General features: G+C 42.8%; 3 protein-coding genes across 7 annotated transcripts in view; 1 reads left to right on the forward strand and 2 right to left on the reverse strand.

The window, feature by feature from the left end:
* The first annotated feature begins 71 nt into the window (after positions 1-71).
* On the forward strand, positions 72-9,661 carry vcp (valosin containing protein). Its single transcript, XM_074638112.1, has 17 exons — positions 72-227; positions 2,924-3,035; positions 3,147-3,319; positions 3,410-3,552; positions 3,680-3,810; positions 3,903-4,034; positions 4,288-4,390; positions 4,944-5,077; positions 5,358-5,493; positions 6,490-6,602; positions 6,872-7,036; positions 7,144-7,266; positions 7,373-7,585; positions 7,750-8,058; positions 8,417-8,572; positions 8,692-8,846; positions 9,099-9,661. Exons 1-17 carry the CDS (start codon positions 211-213, stop codon positions 9,202-9,204), a joined length of 2,421 nt encoding a protein of 806 aa, XP_074494213.1. The 5' UTR covers positions 72-210; the 3' UTR covers positions 9,205-9,661.
* Positions 9,657-13,558, reverse strand: akr1a1a (aldo-keto reductase family 1, member A1a (aldehyde reductase)). Of its 2 annotated transcripts, none has more exons than XM_074638113.1 (9): positions 13,443-13,558; positions 12,748-12,838; positions 12,514-12,633; positions 11,998-12,149; positions 11,706-11,901; positions 11,544-11,593; positions 11,293-11,442; positions 11,040-11,199; positions 9,657-10,688 (listed from the first exon to the last, which is right to left on the reverse strand). In XM_074638113.1, exons 2-9 carry the CDS (start codon positions 12,826-12,828, stop codon positions 10,623-10,625), a joined length of 975 nt encoding a protein of 324 aa, XP_074494214.1. In that variant the 5' UTR covers positions 12,829-12,838; positions 13,443-13,558; the 3' UTR covers positions 9,657-10,622. The 2 variants fall into 2 exon arrangements, with proteins under 2 accessions (XP_074494214.1, XP_074494215.1); XM_074638114.1 differs by lacking the exon at positions 13,443-13,558 and adding an exon at positions 13,239-13,262.
* Positions 13,559-14,559: 1,001 nt separating this feature from the next.
* Positions 14,560-23,912, reverse strand: part of dnajb5 (DnaJ heat shock protein family (Hsp40) member B5) — an 11,300-nt gene continuing 1,947 nt past the window's right edge. For 2 of the 4 annotated variants that reach the window (XM_074638140.1, XM_074638141.1), the window contains 3 exons: positions 22,855-23,135; positions 21,499-22,154; positions 14,560-16,634 (listed from right to left, as the gene is read on the reverse strand). In XM_074638140.1, the coding sequence (XP_074494241.1) occupies positions 16,401-16,634; positions 21,499-22,154; positions 22,855-23,065 (1,101 nt within the window). In that variant the 5' untranslated portion in view covers positions 23,066-23,135 and the 3' untranslated portion in view covers positions 14,560-16,400. Of the gene's footprint in view, positions 16,635-21,498; positions 22,155-22,854; positions 23,136-23,658; positions 23,679-23,912 lie in introns of those variants that run through there. The other 2 variants (XR_012594275.1, XM_074638142.1) reach the window with 2 other exon arrangements.

The following is a 23,912-nucleotide window of genomic DNA, read 5'->3' on the forward strand; positions in this document are numbered from 1 at the left end:
TCATTGGCTGCCTGCCCTGATTGACAGCCCATCCAGCCAATCAGAATCCAGGATGCGTCCAGCTCCGTGGTATAACAGTACAGAAGAAGAAGGAAACCGCTGCTGTTTTAGTGTGAAATCACAGAGGAACGTCGACAGAACCGGTTAAAATCCTCTTAAACATTTAGCTAGAATTTCTTTATTTATTAACAGTAAACCAGGTGGACGATCATGGCCTCGGGAGGGGAGTAAGTACACCTTTCAGTCCTTATTAAAAACACGGTTTTACTGCTCAGAATGAGCTCAGAAGACGTTAGTTTACTAAAGTTAGCTCGATGCTAACGAGGTCAGCTACTTCAGCCTCCGCACTTTGTATCCTCTCGGTTGAATAACATTACAAATCCACTGACAGTTACCACGACGGTGTTGTTGCCATCCACTCACCCACACGGCTGTGTTTGTTTAGTTAATAGTGTTAAATCATCCAGCGTGTGTGACAGCGACTCTGACAAAGCGCAGTCATCGCTGTCGTGTTTGAATGCTAACGGTAGCTTAGCATTAGAGTCAAGGCCAAAGCCAGACACCATCACCATCAAGACATTTCGGCCTATCCGCCCGGCTAACAGCCTGCTTTCATGTCCAAATTGTAAATGGATTAAACATAAATCTACCAAGCAAATTAAATCAGATTAAGGGGCAATAGCTCTTATATATTGTGTCTTATTTTTTGGCTTTTTATTGTTTTAATCCTGTGTATTTATATGGTTCTTATTGTAACTTGTCCCTAGCAAATGGCATTAGACTAAGACACAGTTGGCCTAATAGCCTGTTTTCATGTCCACATTTTAAATGGATTAAATATAAATCTACCAAGCAAATGGCTTACACTTAAAGTCAATAGTTCTTATATATTGTTTCTTATTTTTTGGCTTTTTATTGTTATAATCCTGTGTATTTATATGGTTCTTATTGTAACTTCTCCATTCAACTGCTCCATGCCTTTTAATATGTTTCCTTTCACTGACTTAAAACTAATTATTGTTTGTTGTATAGACTGGGAATGCTACACATAAATAGCCTCCTTGGGGATACATAAAGTTGTCTGAATAAAACCTCCAGCGTTAAAGGCTAGTCATCCAGATGGCTAGTTAGCAACACAGTGCTAACTAGCATGCTAACAGGCTGTTCATTCTACATATCTTTGCTGTTAGCTTAACACTCGTTGGATTAACACGTTTCCTCATCTCTGTAGCTCATGTTTACGTCGGCAGCTGATGTATTTAAAGTCACGTAACTGTAGTCTTTCATGTGGAGGAATCCTATCTATCGCTGGCTAACAAAGTTTCTTTCTAGTTCTTTTGCTGTGTCATCTGCTGGCTCGGCCAGGCAGTCAGCTAGCTGCGAGGCTAGCCTCTAAGCGTTAGCATGCTAACAACACGATGAAAGAGAAACTACAGAACCGGTCTCTAGACTTTTCTGGAAACACATTTGAACCTTAACTTGAGTTTCTGGTTCGTGTTTTTGAATGTACGCATGATAGTATCCGTAGGTAACGTTTCGTCATGGTAATTCTCACTAGTTGTATAAACGACCTGTTTTACACTTACATCAATACATCATTATTTATTCTTAGTTACTGTTATATTAATTTACACAATAATGACATGTACACACACAATAGAATATTAGGTCATTACAATTGACTTCATATGATTTATATTACAAGTTGATGTGCAATTGTTATTCTTCGATGTGCTTATATGAAGTACAGAGACAATACATTCACAATAACCAATACAAAACACAAACAATCAATAGTAAAAGTACACATGCCTGAGTACTAAGCATACCTGATGTCTCTTCAGACACTATAGGATTTAATATGATACCAGTAATTGTCCATCAGAGCTCTTATATTGATCCTCTTATCCGTAGATAACGTTTCGTCATGGTAATTGGCTAGTTGTGTAAACGACCTGTTTACACTTACGGTTACATCCAATACCTAATTATTTATTCTTATTAACTGTTATATTAATGTACAAAATAATGACATATACACACAACCAGGGAATGAATTTAGCACCTGCCACCTGCCAAATAACAGGGTACATGTTGGCTGTGGCAGGCAAAAAAATTTCAGGACACCTGCCACGATGGCAGAATCCTTATATTAAGAAATATTATTGTTAAAAAGCAATTCCTAAATTAAAAATAGTCAGGGATTAAGGTTACATGATCCATATTTCTACTGTCTGTTGCCACTGACTCAGTGTTTACTAGGGGTGGAAGAAAATAGAGTATTGCAATATTATGTTTTGTGATACTGTATCTATCAATTCTCAAAAACTCTGTATTGAATTCTAATTAGTAGTTTACATGCAAAGATTAACTCAGTCAATACTTTATTTTATTTGCAGATATGTGCCGTCTGTGATAAATGCCTATGTAGATCCATCTGATTTGCATAAAAAAGTTTTTTTTTAAAATGCATTTATGCATATGGCGGTGTTTTTTTATACTATGACAGTTTTCCTAAAATTAGATTTTTTTAATTGGCAATATATTGTCTTGCTTACAGTACCGCAATATATCGCAATATTTTGAATCGTAAACCCTGTAGTACTAAGTATACCTGATTTCTCTTCAGACACTATTGAATTTAATATGATACCAGTAATCATCCATTCAGAGCTCTTTGAGGAAGGAGTTCACCATATTGATCCTCTGAAGACAGAAAGCTGTCCTGTAATAGATGTTTTCCATATCCCCCTAGACGTACCGGAGAAACTAAACCAGAAACTCTGAGAAGTTTCACAGAGCCCCCTAGGGGGCCTGCTCAATGTTTTTCTATTACCCAATGACTTACTAACTTGAGCAGCTTGAGTTGCACAATAAGAGGGATTTGTTTGACCTACAACTTGTTATCTTTTTCTCTTCATAGATCCAAAAATGATGATCTAGCCACTGCAATTCTGAAACAGAAGAGCAGACCCAACAGACTGATTGTTGATGAATCCATCAATGAAGACAACAGTGTGGTCTCTCTCTCTCAGGTAGACATCCAGAAGGCTTTATGCATATCTACAAATTCCAACTATCATCTTGATATTGTGAATGAAATAACACTGAGATGCAGAGAATAACTTTGTTTAATATCTCTTAAGACCAAGATGGACGAGCTGCAGCTCTTCCGTGGAGACACAGTGCTGATGAAGGGTAAGAAGAGGCGGGAGACTGTGTGCATTGTGCTGTCTGACGACACCTGCTCCGATGAAAAGGTTCGCATGAACAGGGTGGTCCGCAACAATCTGAGGGTCAGACTGGGTGATGTCATCAGGTGAGGAAAAGCATACACTTGTCTTAAATTCTTTCCACAGTCCTTTAAAAAAACAAAACAAAGTGGTGTTTACTCTAACATCTCCTTCAGCATTCAGCCATGTCCTGATGTGAAGTATGGAAAGAGGATCCACGTCCTCCCAATAGATGACACAGTAGAAGGAATTACTGGCAACCTGTTTGAGGTCTACCTGAAGCCATACTTTCTGGAGGCTTACAGGCCAATCCGCAAAGGTAAGTACAAGTTTTCATTGTAAAAACAAAGATTTTATTTTACCTGGTTGATCAAATGTTTCAATGTATAACGTGCAGCTCTGTTAGAGTGGTAAAGTAAACCTTGTTTTCTTTTACCCTTTTGAAGGTGATATTTTCCTGGTCAGAGGAGGCATGCGTGCTGTGGAGTTCAAGGTGGTAGAGACCGACCCCTCTCCCTACTGCATCGTTGCTCCTGACACAGTCATCCACTGTGAGGGAGAGCCAATCAGGAGAGAGGTGGGTAGCAGGTACACACCCATTGCATGGGTTAGCATTTAGCAAATATAAACCGTGTTGAAATTTGAACATCTTGTGTTTTGAACATGCAGGATGAGGAAGAGTCCCTGAACGAGGTGGGCTATGATGACATTGGAGGAGTGAGGAAGCAGTTAGCTCAGATCAAAGAGATGGTGGAGCTGCCTCTTAGACACCCTGCACTGTTCAAGGCCATTGGAGTCAAGGTAAGGCACCCTTTTGATCTGCACAGAAAGTAAGCACATTTGGGCCCCATTGTAGACTTTAAAGTGAGCCTGTGTAACTTAAAAAAATAATAATATGGTAAATATGTGTGATATACAGTATATTTCAAGTGTTTAATCACAAGAAGTAAACGCACTACCTCACAACTTGTATGCTGCTTTTTGTTTTGGTTTGATTTACGTTCTGTTTGTAATGATGTCATCATTATTATATTCATTTTTACCCCCTTTTCAGCCCCCACGTGGTATCCTGCTATATGGACCCCCTGGAACTGGAAAGACCTTGATTGCCAGAGCCGTAGCCAATGAAACTGGAGCTTTCTTCTTCCTGATTAATGGTGTGAACGCCCACCTCTATTTATCCTCTATAGACCCTTATTCCTAGTAGGGGCATTTTTTGATAATACCGTGTCTGTCCCTGAAAGCATTGCCTTGTAGTTGGTTACAATTCTGATAAATACTTGTATATCTAAGCAACAACTAGAGTAAGGAACTAAATTAAATTTCTGCATCATTTTAGATCATTACACTCATCTCTTCAGAATGATATGAAATTAGCTGAGCTTTATAAAAGAAGACATCTTATCAGCTAGCTGCAAGGAGTGCAACTCAACATTGTAAAGTTCAGTTGTAAAATACGTGTCATCTCCTAGGATAAAGGTTCACTTAGGAAAATGATATTGCATGTTTAATACTCTATTTCACTTGTAGTTTTTCCATGCATGTGCTGTATTCATGTGTCTCAGACACTACAGTGTTTTTATCAATTACTGGAGTGTTTAGATGGGACAGGGTTTATCTTGTGATTAATGCATACTATTTGAATGTACAATTTGAGTATATGAAGTTACATTTCCTCTGAAATCAAAATGTTTGGCTTTCCGTTTTTAGGTCCTGAGATCATGAGTAAGCTGGCAGGAGAGAGCGAGAGTAACCTGAGAAAGGCCTTCGAGGAAGCAGAGAAGAACGCTCCTGCCATCATCTTTATTGATGAGCTTGACGCCATCGCTCCTAAGAGAGAGAAGGTGAGCGGGAAGAGAGGAAAACTCGATGGCTAGCTGAATTACATTAGTGTCCATGATTTATGAGTGTTTCTATTTATGCATCATTTCTTCTCATGTTTTGGTATTTCACTTTGAACAGTAATCTTTCTTACACTAATTTAATATATAGCTGTTGGGGGGGGGGGGCTTTGGCAAGTGATCAGTATGACGAATATACCGGCAAGTGCTCAAAGTCTTCAAGGAACTAATGTCTAAAAAAATGTGAATTGTATAGCAACAATGTATGGTGTGTTTTTTGTAGACCCATGGAGAAGTGGAGAGGCGTATTGTTTCCCAGCTGCTGACACTTATGGACGGCCTGAAACAGAGAGCTCATGTCATCGTCATGGCTGCCACCAACAGACCCAACAGCATTGACCCAGCTCTCAGGAGATTTGGTAAATTATCTGCGTTAACCGTGTGTTCAGTTACTGCAGTAGTTGAGAACTAGAAGAAGTATACAAGTCAGATCTATGCAGAAAGTAGTGAATATAAGTAGTAATGTAATTCTTATAACCCAGGTCTCACTATTGTTTTGGAATCATTCCTATTGGTTATGTTTAACTCATCAATTATTAGGGATGTATCTATCACGTGTTTCCCCCTGATTTTAGCCCTGTTAAATATTAGATCAAACACTTATCCGTAAGTAGTTTAATATATATATATATATATTTTTATTATGCTTTTATTTATTTATTGCCTGCACTGCACAGTGCTCACATGGCCAACAACAGGCCTGTATTTAAGACCAGTAAAGCAATGTAAAGATGTTTAATTGCTGAAAAGCTTTGCATTAAAATATAGTCTGGTTTCCTAGAATATTTAGTTTAGAGGCCTGTAGTGTTTAGTATTATATTCATAGTTTTTTGCTACAGTAATCTCACACTGTCCTTATCAATCTCCAGCTAATTCAAATGTAATTTTCAAACAACAGCATCACTTTAGTGGAGTTGTGCACATAAGAAATGTTGCTACAATAGATTCAAAGTTCCTGTTTCTTGCTTGATATAACCGGAAGCTGCTCTGTGTGTGCACGGCTCACTAAAGCATGTTGTCATATCGCTGATTGAAACTGCTGGCTGCTGTTTATTTTGTGGGCTCTGCAGTTCAGTAGTGGGTCAGTTTCTAACAATGCTGTGCAGTTTCACAGTTTTAAAGGCGTGAGATGGGAAGTTTCTGACAGCCTTGACAAAGGGTTGGAATTGGATCTTGCCTATTCATCAAATACTGACGCTTTGTAAAATGTTACTTTTACAACTCGTATGTACGATCTGAAATATTACTTCTGCTGCCACACCAGTAGAGAGGAGGCAATAAGTAATAATTCCTGCAGACTCTTAGCCTATTTCAGTTGGACCTAATACGTGTGTGTTTGAACCTCCTACCTGCAGGTCGTTTTGATAGGGAGGTGGACATTGGCATCCCTGACGCCACTGGCAGATTGGAGATACTCCAGATTCACACCAAGAACATGAAACTGTCTGACGATGTTGACTTGGAACAGGTTTGTACTCATAATTATTTTCCTGCAGTCAGGTGACACCACACAACACACTGCCTCCTTGAAGATAGTCATGTGGTTATTATTAATATCACCTGTGAGTTCCAAGTAACTACACTGTAAATTGCAGTCTAATTAACTCACATGGAATCTGACAGTATCTATTTAATGTGAAATGGCAGTAGCAGTGTTCATGGTTATACTTAATGAAGGTGTGTTGTGTAGGATTCTGGACAGGAAAGTGATATTGAGCTCTCCGTATCTTTATATAGGTAGCCAATGAGACCCATGGACACGTGGGTGCAGATCTGGCTGCTCTCTGCTCCGAGGCTGCCCTGCAGGCCATCAGGAAGAAGATGGACCTGATCGACCTTGAGGATGAGACCATTGATGCTGAAGTCATGAACTCGCTTGCGGTTACTATGGATGACTTCAAGGTAAGAGCGGAGATATGGTCCTTTGTATATGGTGAGAGAAATATGTTTTCACTTGGCTTATATTGGTCCTGTGAGCCCTTACTAACATGCTCACCGCTGTCCTGCAGTGGGCCCTGAGCCAGAGCAACCCATCTGCACTGAGGGAGACAGTTGTTGAGGTTCCCAACATCACCTGGGAGGACATCGGAGGTCTGGATGATGTCAAGAGGGAGCTGCAGGAGTTGGTGCAGGTATGAACCTCTTCCATAAGTAAGATTATGTCTGAAACTGATGTATCATAAAATGTAAAATTTTAATGTTTTCTCTTGCTGTGTTTTTCTCCCTCTTTAAATCCAGTACCCAGTGGAGCACCCAGAAAAGTTCCTCAAGTTTGGCATGACCCCATCCAAGGGCGTGCTGTTCTATGGTCCCCCTGGTTGTGGTAAGACTCTGCTGGCCAAAGCCATCGCCAACGAGTGCCAGGCAAATTTCATCTCCATCAAAGGACCTGAGCTGCTCACCATGTGGTTCGGAGAGTCTGAGGCCAACGTCAGAGAGATCTTTGACAAGGTAAGAATGTTGTTGCTGGGTCTGTCGTAGAACTTTCGTGCAGAGGGAAATACAAAATTAAATGTTATAAATTTAATCCACAGAACAACCACATGCTTCAATTTCACTCCACAGAATTAATTTCTACATTAAGCCCGTTTTGTGTGTCCGTGTGATGTTTCCAGGCCCGTCAAGCAGCCCCATGCGTTCTCTTCTTTGATGAGCTGGACTCCATAGCCAAGGCCCGTGGCGGCAACGTGGGAGATGGTGGCGGAGCGGCCGACCGTGTCATCAACCAGATCCTGACCGAGATGGACGGAATGTCCAGCAAGAAGAACGTCTTCATCATTGGAGCCACAAACAGACCAGACATCATCGACCCTGCCATCCTGAGACCCGGCCGTCTGGATCAGCTCATCTACATCCCCCTGCCCGACGAGAAGAGCAGGATGAGCATCCTGAAGGCCAACCTCCGCAAGAGCCCCATCAGCAAGGTGACAGCGCTGCTACTGATTGTTACAGTTTCTTAGTTGTTGTTTTTTTAAAGGATTGTATGTAGGCCTTTTTTTTTATTTTCAGGGCTTCTTTAGACCATTAGAAGTCAGAGTTTATTTTTGCCCTACCATGTTGCTTCTTCGATGAACTGTTCTTATAATACTTCAGTTTATGTTAAAATAAATATCAGGTTTGCTTCATGAAACTTGAAAATCCCCTGTAGGAGCATGATGCAAAGAAAAACAATTATGATTTAAATAAACTTCATCAGAATTTAATCGAAAGAGAATCAGTATGAATCATACACTTCTAAACTTAAACCTTTTTTTTTATATTTTGTAATGCGTTTGTTGACAGGATGTGGACTTGGACTTCCTGGCAAAGATGACCAATGGCTTCTCTGGAGCCGATCTTACAGAGATCTGCCAGCGGGCGTGTAAGCTGGCCATCAGAGAGAGCATCGAGAATGAGATCCGCAGAGAGAGGGAGAGGCAGACCAACCCATCAGCTATGGTCAGTGCTTCCTCTGTACCCTTGAGCATCTGCACACTACTGCTCTACTGCTGCTGCTTTAGATGTTTTTTCCTGTTAGTAACACTCTCCCATGTCTTTTTTTTCCTTCTTTTTCATAGGAGGTGGAAGAGGATGATCCTGTGCCAGAGATCAGGAAGGACCACTTTGAGGAGGCAATGCGATTCGCTCGTCGCTCTGTCAGTGACAATGATATCCGCAAATATGAGATGTTTGCTCAGACACTGCAGCAGAGCCGCGGCTTTGGCAGCTTCAGGTACGTTTTCTGACATTTTGTATTAGCATGAGTGTTTGTAGCCGTGTATTTAATTCTCTTGTCCATACAGATATTAGAAATAATCTGCATGTTTAAAAAAACTTTATCATATCAGTCATGGCATTTTCCTAGAATCACTGACTACAGAAAATGGTTATTACTTAACACTAAAGTACTTGCCAGAAATACTAGTTGCTGTATGATATAATAATCTCCCTATAAAATGGTAAATGACTCTTCTGTATCTTCCAGGTTTCCCTCCAGTGCTGCAGGCGGCAGCGGTCCAACCCATGGCTCAGGAGGAACTGGCAGTGGTCCAGTGTTCAATGAAGACAACGACGATGACCTTTACGGATAAATGTACACTGCCCCACAGTGGTCAGTACCGGGATCACACCTGTACAAATTCTCACCAGATTCCACATTTTTAGGACTTTGTGCTTCTTTCATGTGTTCCTTTTTTTTGTATGACTTCCCTTGGAGAAAGCATGTAGCCGCTTGGTTTGCCCTGGCTTTGATGTGGGTGGGGGTACGGGGATGTTGGAAATGGAAGGTGAGTGACTGATGCAGATTGGGGAGGGAGGGGTGGGTGGGGTGGGGGGGTGTTATTGAGTGGCCTCATTCTCAGTATATCACAACCAACATGAATGGCTTTAGTGACGGGATTCTATGCTAGACTATAAGAAAGAAAAGAAAAAAACATATTGCTTATGACTTCCTCTTTTTTTTTTTTAAATAAACCGTAGCATATAATGTATTACAAATTTGTCAAGGTTATGTTGTTGAAAATAAAATCTCACAAAATGGAAGTGTTATTAGTGTCCGTTTGAAACTTCTTTATTGATACAGAGTTCATGTACATTCTGTCTGATTCAGGATATCTGTACTCTTTGTGTTGCAGACATAGTAATGGTCTACATTTGTGTTTGTCATGCAATTTTTCTAAGGATATTTATTTTATAGTTTCACAGTATAGACACACGAGAAACATGGAGTGGGAGAGGGATGAATGGGTTTTCACAATAATTATACACTTAATTAGAGCTGACCCGAATGCTTCAAAGCTTTGACCGTTGTCATGGTAATCGATCTCCAAATCAGTATTTGAATGCTTCGTTGTTTTTTTAATATATAAATCCCCAAATGGCCCATGAAATAAGGAATAACATTATTCATATTCAACATTAATTACCATTAATTGTTCTCAGATGCATATCACTGTTTGTATAGAAGTGCATGTACAGTAGTGTGGCAGCGGCACTGTCCCGAAGCTTCTAATAACTTTGAATATTTGTTCTCTTCGAAGCCCAAAAAATTGTATTCGGTACAGCCCTACACTTAATTCTTCCGGACACTGAAAAGGTTTTCATAGGATAATTAATTGTTGATCAGTTGTTTTCAGAAGTGCAACATGATGAAAGTTTAAGCTCTGAGAGTCGTGCTGCTGCTGCTGCAGTGGTTCAGTGATGATTTAACCTTGAACGAATCTTCATTCTGTGACACATGCAGGTGGTTAAAGCTATTGTCACTGTGCAGAGAGGCAGTTCAGTTACTGACCACATAGTGTCACTCTGGCAGTGGAAGTCACTTTTTTCTTCACTGCAATCTCAGTAGAGAAGTGACTGGAAAAACATATTTATTATTATTATTCAATTCATGACATTCTTCCCAAAGAGAAAAAGGAAAATACATTTAATCATTTGAATTCAGTTTAGAAATGTGGTTTCTTCAGTGTGTGACAATCCTCTTTAAAAACCCAATTCCTTGTGTGTAGGCTCAGTAAGGATCATTGAAGGGGAAATGAGGATGTTCTGCATCTCTCCACACTCTCTTGCCGTCCCTCTGTAAAAAAAAAAACGTGACAATGAGTTAGTTATGCTCACTATATAGCTATATATGAGGGTTTTTTTACAACATAGAAAACTACAGGACCCATTACTTAGACCCAGATTGCTATAGTCCAGCTTTCTAAGAAGCCGTATCCCCTGTGCATATCGGAGATTTATGGAGATCTAAAACAGGCTGATGTGTCAGCCATGTGGTGTCATCTGTGAGTCAACAGCAGTTGAGCTTTAAGTTAATTTTGGACTGAGATGGCTGTCGTACGTATAAAAACAGAAGTCATCGGTCTATGTGCTCTGATTGGGACGTCCTGTTAAAATCTTGTGAGGTGTCGTAAGATAAATGACTCACCTCGACTGCTGGGACGATGAAGCGCTCGTTGCGATTGAAGGATTCAATCAGCTTCATGTCGTCTTCTGACAGGGAAAAGTCAAACACCTGCAAGTTCTGCTGGATCCTGGAGGGCGTCACACTTTTAGGGATACACACGACACCCCTCTGAACGTGCCACCTGCCAGAAGGACACCAAAGGTTTAAGCCAAAGAGGTCAGGGTTTGATCTGTACATCTGAGCTTACAAGTTATTTTTTAAGTTGAGGCTTTACCTGAGTATGAGCTGGGCAGGTGTTTTCTGGTATCTCTGGGCGATAGCCCCCAGTTGAGGATCCTGTAGCAGACTTGGTTCATCAGGAGAGGCCCAGGGTCTGTCTCCGCTGCCCAGAGGACTGTAGGCTGTCACACAGACTGCCATTGACCTGAGGCAGAGTAATGCACTGTTACTGACACAATGGGAACACCAGCTGATGGAATTGACCTCAAAGAAAATGAAAATGTGTTAATCTGCAGTTACACAGACCGACAGTGAGACAGGAGATCTGCTTGAGATAAATACGGATGGCATTCCACCTGTGGCACAATGAGACACACAACAGTTTTCAAGTCTATTTCTGAATTACACATTGTCAATAAAACCCTATCGAATGTATTTATTTTGACCCATGAGAAAGCCACATCGCACCTGGTTCACCACAGGTGTGTGTCTGGCGATGCTGATGATGTCATCAGTCTGCCTAGCGTTGAAGTTGGACAGTCCTATAGCTTTGACAAGACCTTTGTCCACCAGGCTCTCCATGGCCGCCCACGTATCTCTGTAGTGTGTGTCAGAGTAACAAATGCTTCCATCTTCCAGTCGAGGCATCAGCTCCTTCCCCCGCCTGAGACATACACATACACAAAGGCTCATTTCACACTGATCCACACAACGATACCCACGTGGAGACAACATCCGTTAATTGTGTGCAGCTGCTCACTGAAATGCCATGGGCCAGTGTATAAGGTACAGGTCCAGATATGAGAGACCCAGGTGGGCCAGACTGGTCCTGCAGGCCTCCTCAACATCCTCCGGGTGGTGTTTGGTGTTCCACAGTTTGGAGGTTACAAACACCTCCTCACGACGGAGAGCCTGGAGGGAAATGGGTATACAAAACATTTGTTGTTGAAAATGTTTCAGCAATACTTGCTCTGATCTTGATATTCAGTTAATTATTAAAGGTTTATGAGTAGACGCTTAAAAAAGTGTCATAATAAACTTCCTGCATTTGTAGACTTTGTAATCTTAACCCAGAATGAATTAAAACCTTAACCCCTCTGTGAACTCAAACCCAACATTAACTTTAACATCTTAGTAACTGAATATTTACGCTGATTTTGACTTTGTTTGAGCTTTGTTTTAAATGAAAACTGATCTTGAGTTGTTTTGTCAACTGCTGTTTCCAAGGTCAAAAATGAGCTCAACGTGTGATTCAAGCTGACCCAGAGATCCTCACCTTCCCAGGGCCGACCCTGGTGGACAGAGCTTCTCCCACCTCCTGTTCATTGCTGTATGCAGCAGCACAGTCAATGTGTCTGTAGCCACAGTCTAAAGCTGCCAGCACTGACTGCTTCACCTGAGAACACACACACACACACAGTCCAAACACTATGTTTTATCATTTTTAACTTAATTTCCAGAAATGTGCTCAGTCTTAACAAACAAAACCTGTGTTTAAGGGTACTTCTACCTGTCCTGGAGTGCTCTTCCATGTGCCGAGCCCGACCACGGGCATCCTCTGTCCCGTGGAGAGAGTCACGAAGGCGCTCATGTTTTCAACCCTGAGGAGAGACAGAGACAGAGAAGTGGTGTGAGGAGTTCACATATAGCCTCCTCTGGGACTGGACCCAGCCATCATGACTAAGTCCAAATACTCTGTTACTGATTATCACTCTCGTCTGAATTCATTAACTCCTGCACTATAGCAAGAGGTTGTGTGTGTACATACAGTACATACACTCTAGCCTTTCACAAAGCAGCAAAAATACCATTTGGTGACCTGCTTTTTGTTATTAGTTTTTTTCACACTGTGTGTTTCAGTGGAAATATAAACCCTCTGTGAACCCAGCCTTATTGCCAGAAATAGCTGATACAGGTATACGGCATTAGTCACAGTGTGGTGTTACTGCAGCACATCTCAGAGCCTTTCCATGGTTCACTAATTGTCTGCTATATCCTTACCATGTGATACACACACACCATTCACCAACCGCTGCATTTGTTTCACATGATCAGAGTCTGTTAACACAGATCAGCCCCCCTGACTCCCTCCTGACCCAGCAGCAGAACACAGCATGTAATTCACTAATGCTCTAACACAGTACCGAGATTAACATAGAGTGAATTAAAGTCTCTTCATTTTTCAGTCCAGACTTTAGTTCCTACCTGGGATCGCTCTGATAGACGGAGCAGTGATCGGCTGAGGGTCGTCTGGATATTAACAGGCTGAGGTCAAAGTCTTTTGTTTATCTGTAACTCAGGCTAATGGAAACGGTCCAAACTCCACCCACCGACATAACACATAGTTACACATACTGTATGTTGCCAATGATTTCCTTTTGTTGGTTTCTAAGACCTGATAGCAGATCAGTTAGTTTGTAGATCATTTCAGTTTTGAGTCTCAATTGAGTGTTATTAATGTTGAGAAACCTGGTTATTCACATATCCCTGTATGCATGATCACAATCAGAAATCTGGATACCGTTATGATCATGCCAGTATCCAGGTTTCCGATCATCTTCAACATCAGCCACTCATTTCTGTACCAGCTGAGAATGAGCAGTAGTGGAAGAAGTACTCAGATGCTTTATTGCATTATTTATTTAAGTAATACAGCCAATACAACAATGGCTTTAATGTAAAAATACTCCTTTAGTAAAAATCCTTCAGCAAAATGTACTCAAAGCCTCTGAACACCCACACGTGTTTTCAGTTCTTCTGGCTGATTAGACCTCTGCTCTGGTTGAAGGTGGGCCGGAGCATTGATGGGAATGTATTAGTTCACAAATCTTCATCTACCAATAAGAATGAAAGAGGTGTAATTTGTACCGCCCCTAACAGGTGCAACAAAGCTAACAGGAGACTCAGGAAGATGTCAGTCAATTACAGTCTGTACTCACCCACACAGTCCTCAGCAGAGGTCTGATCAGCCAGAATAACTGAAAACACCTGTGTGGGTGTTCAGAGGCTTTAAAGTATGAAAGGTAAAAGGACTTGTTCTGCAGAATAATGGCCTCTGTGACTGATCTATTATTATATGTGACATTATTAGATTTACTACTAATGCATCCATGTGTAAGCAGCATCTCACTGTTGTAGCTGGTCGAGGTGGAGCTGGTTTTCAATACTGTTGATACAGTTCAGTTGTTTGGTCCACTGGTTCTATAGATCTATAGCTGTATAGTATGTAAACATACTCATTATGGTGAAAGTTTGAGGTGCACACCACACCAAAGTCCTACTCAGGTAGCTTGTAATTCTTGAAAGACACACACCGTTAAGTTCACACATTTGGTTTATTTGTTGCCATTTTGAAAAGATCATAAATATTGTCAAATGCACATAAGCAGTGACCGTCACTCAGCAGCAGCACTGGTGCATTCTGGTTCAGTCCAGCGTCCTCGGAGGCTCTGAGAGGCAGGACGCTCCTCACACACTCAGACAAGTCATTCAAGTCTCTCCATCACCTCATAGTTTCATCAGTCTCTTTTATGACATAAAAGTGCATTTATCAACATGTTGCATTCAAACATTTTCCATACACATGATATATAGGACCTACTAGTGCTGCCTGCATAAACCACACTCACACATACATCTTATCATTGCTGTAAAGGACAGTAGGAAGAGCTGAAGGGAGCTTTCAGAGCCCCCTGCAGCTGAGACAGAGAACGGCTGCTGCAATATTACAAAACCTGTTTCCTAAACAGTGTTTTCTACTTGAAAAAACAGATGTAAAGTTCAATGTACACATGTTACAGAGGACAGAAGCAGTTATCAAATCACCAACTGAAACCATGAAACCGAAAAGTAGACACCGAGGGGGTCTATTTTTGGCACTGCTCACAGTAGCACCGAGACATGGCCTTCAAATGGCACAAGAGAAAGCAGAATATACACAACAAAGCTGGCTTTCCCAGAGAAATCTCGACTATTTACTACAAACTTCAGATTAATTCAATGCTTTCATTCCTCTGGGAAATCCAACCTGTACTTGTACGGCACTTTACAGGGATGCACTGGCAAAAATTCAGCAGTTTTGTATCAAATCTTTCCCGCAAAATGTCCTTGCTCGCATACAGTACAATATGGTGATTGACATTACATTGCTTTACTTACTGTTTGTCCAGGATCACCAGCCCCCCAATGGCAATGTCTAACACAGCATAGGGCATCGTCTGTGCACTCAACATGGCTGGTTGTGTTTGTTACAGTGTGACCTGTGTGTGTGTTCACATATGTGGTATGACACCGGGCTAAGGCACCTAAATGTCCCTCAGATAGCGAGCGAGGCTATTCAGTTCAGAAGGGAAAGCACCCATATCATGTGCAGATTATCCGAGCTTACACTGCTGTTATTGGATGTGATTGTCATTCCCAGATTTCCCAATGCAGCTGAGATACGCAAATATTATTTGGAGCAACATGGGCAACGTGCGCTGTGGTGTTGCACCCAACTGATTTTAGGGGAGACAGGTCTCACTAAATGGCCTACAGACTTCAAGCACGATGCGTTATCAGACTGAAAACATGAGGAAAGCAGGTGGCAGGTGGCAGGTGGGGGGAGTTTGCACCGAACACACTGAAGCTGCTGGTACACTCAAGGTAGAAATAAATACTCCTGTTTATAACTTTCTTTGGAAAAAAAAATCCTGGAAAAAAAATGTGTCTTTTTAAAAAATATCTCACGCTTCATCCTATCACAAAAAGACGAGGATCAGAGAGTTGGATGGCATATAAAATCACTGTTGAATCCGTAAAAAACAGAGTTAAGAAAAGACAATTGTGCTGAGTCCATCCTCTGTGTGTTTGTGTGTGTGTGTGTGTGTGTTTGTGTGTGTGTGTGTGTGTGTGCTTGGGCCAAAACACAAAACAAACACAAATAATTACATCCTGATACCGCCATTCGTCTAGGCATCCTTCCTTTATCCTCCCACTGTGAAGTCCCTACAAACAACAGCGTCTGTTCAATGCTGCGTGCATTGACTCAGGAGGACACGGGGACTGGAGGTGCGGAGGGAAACGACAATGAGGGTCAGAATTGGAGTATCAAGGGTTGGTTTTCTGGGTTTGGGCCATTCAGTCTGGAGTGTGTGGCAGTGGAGGGGTTGAAGGTGAGTCCTCCTACGACTGGGGGAGGTGTTGTCTGATAATCTCTCTGGACTGAGGGGGAATCCTGTCGGGAAAACGGACAGAAAACTCCACGATGAGGTCACCACGCTGCGACGGGTTCTTGGGGAAAGGCAGGCCTTCTCCTCTGAGTCGCTTCACCGTCCCGGGCTTGATGATGTCGTGACAGGGGAGCGAGATGATGCGGTTTTCCAGCGTGGGAATGCTTACGGTGCAGCCACACAACGCCTGGAAGAGAAGAGAGGAGATGGAGAGGGTTAATATCTTTGGTAGGAATGAAATGCCAAAGCCATGAATATCTCCATGACTTCATGTTTCCATGAAGTAAAAACTTTAGTTCATCTGCTCTCTCAGTGCGTCATCCAAACAAGTCAAGGGTCCACGTGTTTTCTGTGTGCGTTCATCATGTGTGAGAGAGAAAGCAGGCCTTAATGACAAATCCTTTTAGTCTCGACTGCAGCACTGTAGGGTCACCAGAACAGCATTTGGAAAACATGAAAGTTTTCCGGTCTTTGTGTTTGTATATGTGTGTGTGTGTGTGTGTGTGGGTGGAAGAGGTATGTGTGTGTGTGTGTGTGTGTGTGTGTGTGTAAGTGTGTCAGTGTTGGAGGGGCTACACATTGCACAGGGGACTAAATTTAGCAACAGTCTCATAGGGCTAATAAAGGGAGGGAGGGAGGAATCGGCTGAGCTCGTAAATAGTTGGAGGGGTTGTCAGATCGGCTGGCAGGACAAGGGGAGAGAACACACACACACACACACACACACACACACACACACACACACACTAAGCCTCACCTCCTTATCACAATGCCTGATGATATCCAGTCAGAGCGTAGAGAGCGCTAAGCTTAACACGGAGACCTGAGGTTATCGCGACTTCGCAGGCTTTCCAGTGAGCATCACTCGACAGATTTGTGCTGAATAAAAAGAGCTGCTTAAATCCACAACTCTGTGAATGAACATCCTGATGAATAAATAACTTTCTTATATAATGTATTTCTGAGCAACTGTTACAAAACAATTTACTACACAAAATAAGGTCAGTGAATAAAATTACCCAGGGGTAAAAGAAGAAAGGAATTTAAATGAGGTATTTTAAAGATCTGGAGTATGGAGTCTAGCGAGTTTAGCATGTTAAAATGCTAACATTTGTCAATTAGCAGTGATTGATTTTTGATTTGATTTGAAACAAAAGGTACAGCTGAGGCCGATTGAAATGTATTTAGTTTTACAGGTATTTGGTCATAAACTAAAGTATTGAACAAATACATGAAAACTCTGGGGATCAGAAAAATGATTACAATTCATCCTGAGGGGAACATGAATGTGTGTAATGTAACAAATTTCTTGGCAATCCATACAATAGTTATTGGGACATTTGAACTGAAATTGCCAAATGTGAAACTTGTGTTGGCGCTACAGATCTAAAAACAAAAATCTGGTCCTCTCTCTAGGTTACATGGTGGTGAGGAGGTCGTGTTGCTCAGGCTCTATCTGTTTGGCGACGCCTGGAAGCTGCTTGACATCTCCTGCATCCATCTCTTCATGTATGTTTCACATTATATGTATCGTTTTTTATTTTGTCATATGGATTGTCTATGTTGTTTTTCCATTTTGTTGTTATTCTGTACACTTCCATTTTTTCCCTGTTAAAAGTTTTTTTTGGGGGGAGATTTCTCTCATCCGATTAGAGGGTCATACTGTAAAGGTCAGAGTATCATGTACAGATTGTAAAGCTCCCTCAGTAAAATTTGTGATTTGTGATATTGGGCTATACAAATAAAATTGACTTGACTTGACTAGAGGAAAAGTTATGGGATCACTCAACTTCAAAAGAGGCTGATTAAAATCTGAATACTCTTCTTTTACTCAAGTCAACCTTTTAGAAAGGTTAGCGTTAGTAGTTCAAGTTTCCTTCTCAGCTTTTTCCAAAACATACCGACTCTTAACACCATTCATCTCGAGGCAGCCAGTCCCTCATGAGATGACAGTGATTTTGCCTGCATGTGCTCTCACACCCAGTCCGTGTCCAATGACGTGGCCAATGTTGTATCAAGACTGTGAACAGTTGACGTCGAGTCAAGCAGAGCAGCTGCTTCAGAGTTTTCCAGCCATGACATCAGCCTCATTTAACCACCGCTACATACATGAGGAGTTGATTTATCCTGTGACTGTGATGGAGACTAGTGCTCATCCTCTCGTTATGAACACTTCCATTCACTAACACACAGTCTTACACACAGAGACAGGTTGCCATGACGCTCGGCAGGCACACACTGCCAGCTGATCTGAGGGCCCACTGATTGCATAAGCCTCAGCTCAGACAACATAGCTCTGGAGACTGACACACACTTTGATTTCTGCTATATTTGTGGGAACGATCTGTAGATTCATTCCCTATAGGGCCGTATCCTAATGTCATCACTGTTACAGGCTTAACACTAAAGTCGTGATCAGCTGAAAGGACCAGAAAAAAAGTGTCCTCATAATCCAAAGTGTCTTCACAAGACTGTCAGCTGTCAATTCAGTCCACCTGAATACTGGTCGCTATTGCTGTATGTACATTTAACTGGACAGGAGTGAACCACATACACATGCCTCACTCCCACTGATTCAACATCCTCTACCATGGTGGATAAAGAGGATACTTGCCTTTCTAATTGATATCAGAAGTGGAGCTGTGAAGAGCTGTCCATGTTGCCTTTAGAGCCCAACAGCTACAGTTCGCACTTACGTGTGTGTTTGGACGTGGGCTTTTTGCTGCTGAGCTGAGTGCAGTAGTGACAGGAGCTAGAAATGCACCGCCACAGACGATACCAGCACACTGCAGAGGCATCATTACTGCCAGAAAGAGAGGCAGACTAAAGATCCAGATATAGGTCGATTTCAGGGAAATCAATGTGTCAAAGTCCCGCTAAGCTCTCTAACTGCTTCGGACTGCTGTCACAGTGAAGACGTCGCAGGGCTGGAAGTCGCCTCTAGCAGAGTCTCCCAGGAGTTTAAAGCTTGGTCAAACAAGCTTGGCGGCACTAAGTGAAACTGCTCACCGGGGCACGCTTCAGGCTGTAAACAAGACTGAGCAACCAAATAACAGGGAAATCATACAGCAGTCGAAATAAGACAAAATTAAGCTTATGCGTAAATTCAGTCAGGAAGACTATGGGTGCAATCTCATTCATTCTCATTCATTCTGGGTCTCTCTCTCGTGGGCTATTACTATGTCAGATGATTATGGGTGTCTCTCTTTTCAGTGACCAATCAGATTTTGCCATATCTCCCTAAACCAATCACATCGTTGCTGTCAAAAGTTTAAAACTGTTCTCCTCTATGCTGTTTTCAGTGTCAGTATCAGCACAAACTGATGCGACCCTCCACCACCCCACCACCCCCAGATTTATCACATCAGAGCAATCCTCCACTTCATTCATCGGATCTGCATCAATCTTTTCACTACCACCATCACCAGTGTCTAGACCCGGGGGGAATAATCCTAATCCAACTACGGCATCACTTCCCCCTTACTATGTCACATTGGGTCTAAATCGCCAAAAAACTGTTACTATTCATAAATTTGTGCACTTTGTAATAAATCACCATTCATTTCATACGAGTCTCTCCAGATTGAAATGACTAAACCTGCTTTCTCTTCTGTTTTTCTCCCTTAGAAAGAGCACTGATTGGAAACAATCATCTTGCTGGCCTAGGTAAAACATCTACTGGTGCATTGCATAACATTTGCAACATTATATGTGGCAGGTTGTGCAGCATGTAGCTGGTGCTGTGTTTTCACTGCAGCATTCAGCATCACATCTTCAGGGAGAGAGCAGAGTGGAGCAGTGGAATATGAGCTCTGTTTGCTTTGGATACTGAATCATCTGACCCACTTCCCTAATATTCCCCAGATACCCCCCCTCCCCCACCACCACCCCATCACATCCACATCTCCCCTTCTCTCCCCCATCCCATCTCCAGCTGCACCAGACTTAAGTCTCTTATCTGGCTGCCGTAAGAGCAGAGGACTTAGCTGTGGGAGTTCTGCAGTGCAAACTTAATCATCGTGCAGGTTTTGATCAAGTAACATCTCCTGCTTAATGCCACTTAATAAACTCCAATGTGCTCTCATTAACTAGCTGTGTTGCTGGCACCCTTGTTTACCGGTGAATTACTTCTGTAGAGAGTCGGTGCTGCTTTTAGAGGAAAATTGTTAAAATTGGCTTGAGTGGAGCACAAACAACTCCCCTGACATCTCCAGCTCTTTGAGAACACCTGCCATTAAGCCAACCATGTGGAGCGCAGGGCAGGCCAGTGAGTGGCAGTGCTATTAGAAACATTAAAGCTTGTGTAACTCTCACAGGCGGAGCAGAGCTGTGCTGGACCCGATGCCCTCGAAGGAGTGGCTAATTAAATGTCCTGCCAGTCACTGTAATAGCAGCCTGGATTGTCACCAGTGTCACACTAGAATCAATCTTTAACTGAGTGTGTTTTGCAAATAAGCTTGAAGATGCAAGAGTGTGTGCACTTGTGTGCGTGTTTATTCCTGTGTGTAGCTTTATGGGGGCCTTCTTGCTTGTGTGTTTATGGATATATATATTCATACAGAAGTGCAGAACAAGTGAGGACGACGGCTCTGTGCCGGGTCACACGAGGACACCACATTCCCGCTGCCTCTCTCACACTGCAACGACGGAGACTCTGCTGCTCACTGATCCTGCACTCCAGCAACACATACACACTCACTCCTCAATATGTTTTATATAAATTATGACCACCAAACCAGGACATAATCCTACCATTAAATTGCTGTCACACCTCATCCACCGTTTGCCCAGGTTGAGTGAGAATGATTTGAAGAAATTGAGTGAAAAAAGTGTATTTTTGGATATACACCTTATTCATCCAAGCCTTTGCAGCTCCATGAATGCATTACATTTCTGCCTGGTTTGCTCCACTAGGAATCAAACTCCCAACTTCAGCAGCATTATCTACTCATCTACGTGCACTGTGACAAAGAGGGAGGTCTGAAGGTAGGCAGAAGAGCAGATAGCAAGACAGAAGAGAGAGGTTATTTGAGGTTAAGGGACAGACGCACCTCTTTTAGACTGATCTTGCTGTTAAAAATGATATTGGAACCGTCTCTCTTGAAGTGGATGTGCCCTTTGTCTTTGAGCACAAAGGCTATGTCGGCAGGAATGTTCTCGGGGGTCTCGTCCCCCTCCTTTGGGAAGGTGATTTTGGTCCCCTCCTTCCATCCCTTTTTGATGATAATGTTGAGGATCTTGTCCTCTGTCCTCATGCTGCGCCCATCCGGGTTCAGCCTGCGGCGGGTGATCTTCATGCGCTTGGTGCAGCCGTGGAAGATCTCTTCCAGCGAGACCTTCAGCTCGTGGACCACCGGAGGGTCCTGGTGCTTCCGCCCGGTCCCCAGGCGCTCCGACGGCACCCCCCTCCTCCTGCGGCCCTCCCCTGGGAAGCCGTTGTTCATCCCACCAGGAAAGCCAAACTGTCTCCCGATATGAGCGAAGGGGTCATCCTCGTCCACGTCCATGTCCTGATCCGCGTCATGGTCGTTGTGGAAGGAGAAACCGTTGGAGCGGCTGTGGCCACGGTTGGAGCCAAAGAACATGTCGAAGGGGTTGGAGCCGCCAAAGAAGGAGGCGAAAGTGGCGTGGGGGTCTCCGTGGAAGGTGTAGTGGTACGTTGAGCTGCCTGGAGCACCTGAAGAGCTGTTGCCTCCCGCCCTCAACCCTGAGATAGAAGAAAGAGAGAGGAACGTGAGACAGGCACACTCAAACACCCACCGTGCTTGCAAAACACACATCAATATGAAGTCAGATACCAGACACAGGACAACGTTCAGAAAAGACTATGTGTGGGTAACAGCACAGAGATAAGTGCAGCCCACGTGGGCGGGAAAAATCCCACAGCATCACTGATCTTCCAACAGCGCTGGTGGAGGAACTCATAAAATACCAGGTCACTCCGTCCAACACACTCACGCAAATACACACACACCTTTTCAACACAGACGCATGCACAAAACGCCCACAATTGCAAACTACAGCAGCCGCAGCTATTCATATCTCAACCACGTAATGATCTTAAGCCATCTGTCTGTCAGCTAACGCACGCACGCACACACACACACACACACACACACACACACACTACACTAGCAGCTGAGGTAGACTAGAAGGTATTAGAGCTTGTAAGTATTGTTGACACAAAAGATAACAATGGACACACACACGTTTCTGCACATACACACAAACAAGAAAACATGGAAGACAGTGTTATTACCTCAGTGACTGAAAGCCCTCCACTGTGATATTAGATGCTGTTCCTGAGCTATTTTAATAACAACTTAATACATCATAATGCCTGTTTAACAAGGCCTGCACTCTCTGACCTCTTACACAGACACAGACACAGACAGGACCAAACCCACCTTCCTCTCCTAGCTGATCGTAGACGACCCTCTTCTTGGGGTCGCTGAGGACCTCATAGGCCTCAGCGATCTCCTTGAACTTCTCCTCGGCGTTGGCATCCTTGTTCTTGTCAGGATGGAAGCGCAGCGCCATGCGCCGGTAGGCCTTCTTGATCTCCTCCTCGTTGGAGCCCTTGGGGATGCCCAGGGTCTTGTAGTAGTCCTTCCCCATAGCTGCACACACGCATATACACTCTTTGGGATTGGGACCCCCCTTCTTCAGCTCAGGCCGTGTTCAGTCACTGGGGAGATACAGGGTTACTGTTAGACTCTTATGACCATCCAGCAGACTATATATATATGTATATATATGTCCTGGCTGAGGTGCAGAGTGCACTCAAAAGCTCTCCTTCAGGGCTTAACTGTGACACCTATTTGGTGATAGTTGGAAACGGGAACACAGAGTGCTGGTTTTTAAAAACTGTTGCTATGGGGATGTGGTTGCTGGTGCTGATGTAGAAGTGTAGAGGGATCCCCTTCATCTGCTCTATCAACGGGCTTCTCCCTACCAGCTCAGCCCGGCAGGTAGCCTATAGACAATACTTTGGATAATTGTTTTTAAATGCACTTATATTGTGATTTTGAGCAATAAATACAATTGACTTGGCTGATCCTACTGATGATCTGATGGGGGCTATGGGGCTCCAGTTTACCTTCAACTTAGTGTCATTCCCCGTCTCTGACTGGACCAGCAAATGAATGGAGCATAATTTCTACTGCTGGGAAAATAGACAACAATTGCAGAGTGGCACAGCGCAAAATTACCTTCGGTCAGTCATCTCTTTCAGTAAAAGGAACACATTTCTGGAACGCCCTACCAACGGAAATAAAAATACAACCTGACCTGAAAACGTTTAATGAAAAGGTGAAACACTGGCTGAAACTAAACCAAACCTGTGCTCACTGATTATTGATTGGGAACATACATTACATATGTAAATTGATTGTAATGTACGATGTTGTATTATGTGATTTAATGTAAGATGTGCTATTCTGTATTTTTTTATTTATTTTCTTTT

The sequence above is a fragment of the Sebastes fasciatus genome, chromosome 6, assembly GCF_043250625.1.
Source record: "Sebastes fasciatus isolate fSebFas1 chromosome 6, fSebFas1.pri, whole genome shotgun sequence".
Lineage (NCBI taxonomy): Eukaryota > Metazoa > Chordata > Actinopteri > Perciformes > Sebastidae > Sebastes > Sebastes fasciatus.

Bases quoted from the DNA above. Each gene is read 5' to 3' on its own strand.
- vcp (XM_074638112.1), top strand. The intron at 5,078-5,357 runs GTGAGCGGGAAG...TGTTTTTTGTAG, and splicing joins TCGCTCCTAAGAGAGAGAAG to ACCCATGGAGAAGTGGAGAG. The intron at 8,059-8,416 runs GTGACAGCGCTG...GTTTGTTGACAG, and splicing joins GCAAGAGCCCCATCAGCAAG to GATGTGGACTTGGACTTCCT.
- akr1a1a (XM_074638113.1), bottom strand. From the start codon at position 12,828: ATGAGCGCCTTCGTGACTCTCTCCACGGGACAGAGGATGCCCGTGGTC. The intron at 12,150-12,513 runs GTGAGGATCTCT...ATTTCCCTCCAG, and splicing joins CCAGGGTCGGCCCTGGGAAG to GCTCTCCGTCGTGAGGAGGT. The intron at 11,902-11,997 runs GTGAGCAGCTGC...TGTATGTCTCAG, and splicing joins CACTGGCCCATGGCATTTCA to GCGGGGGAAGGAGCTGATGC.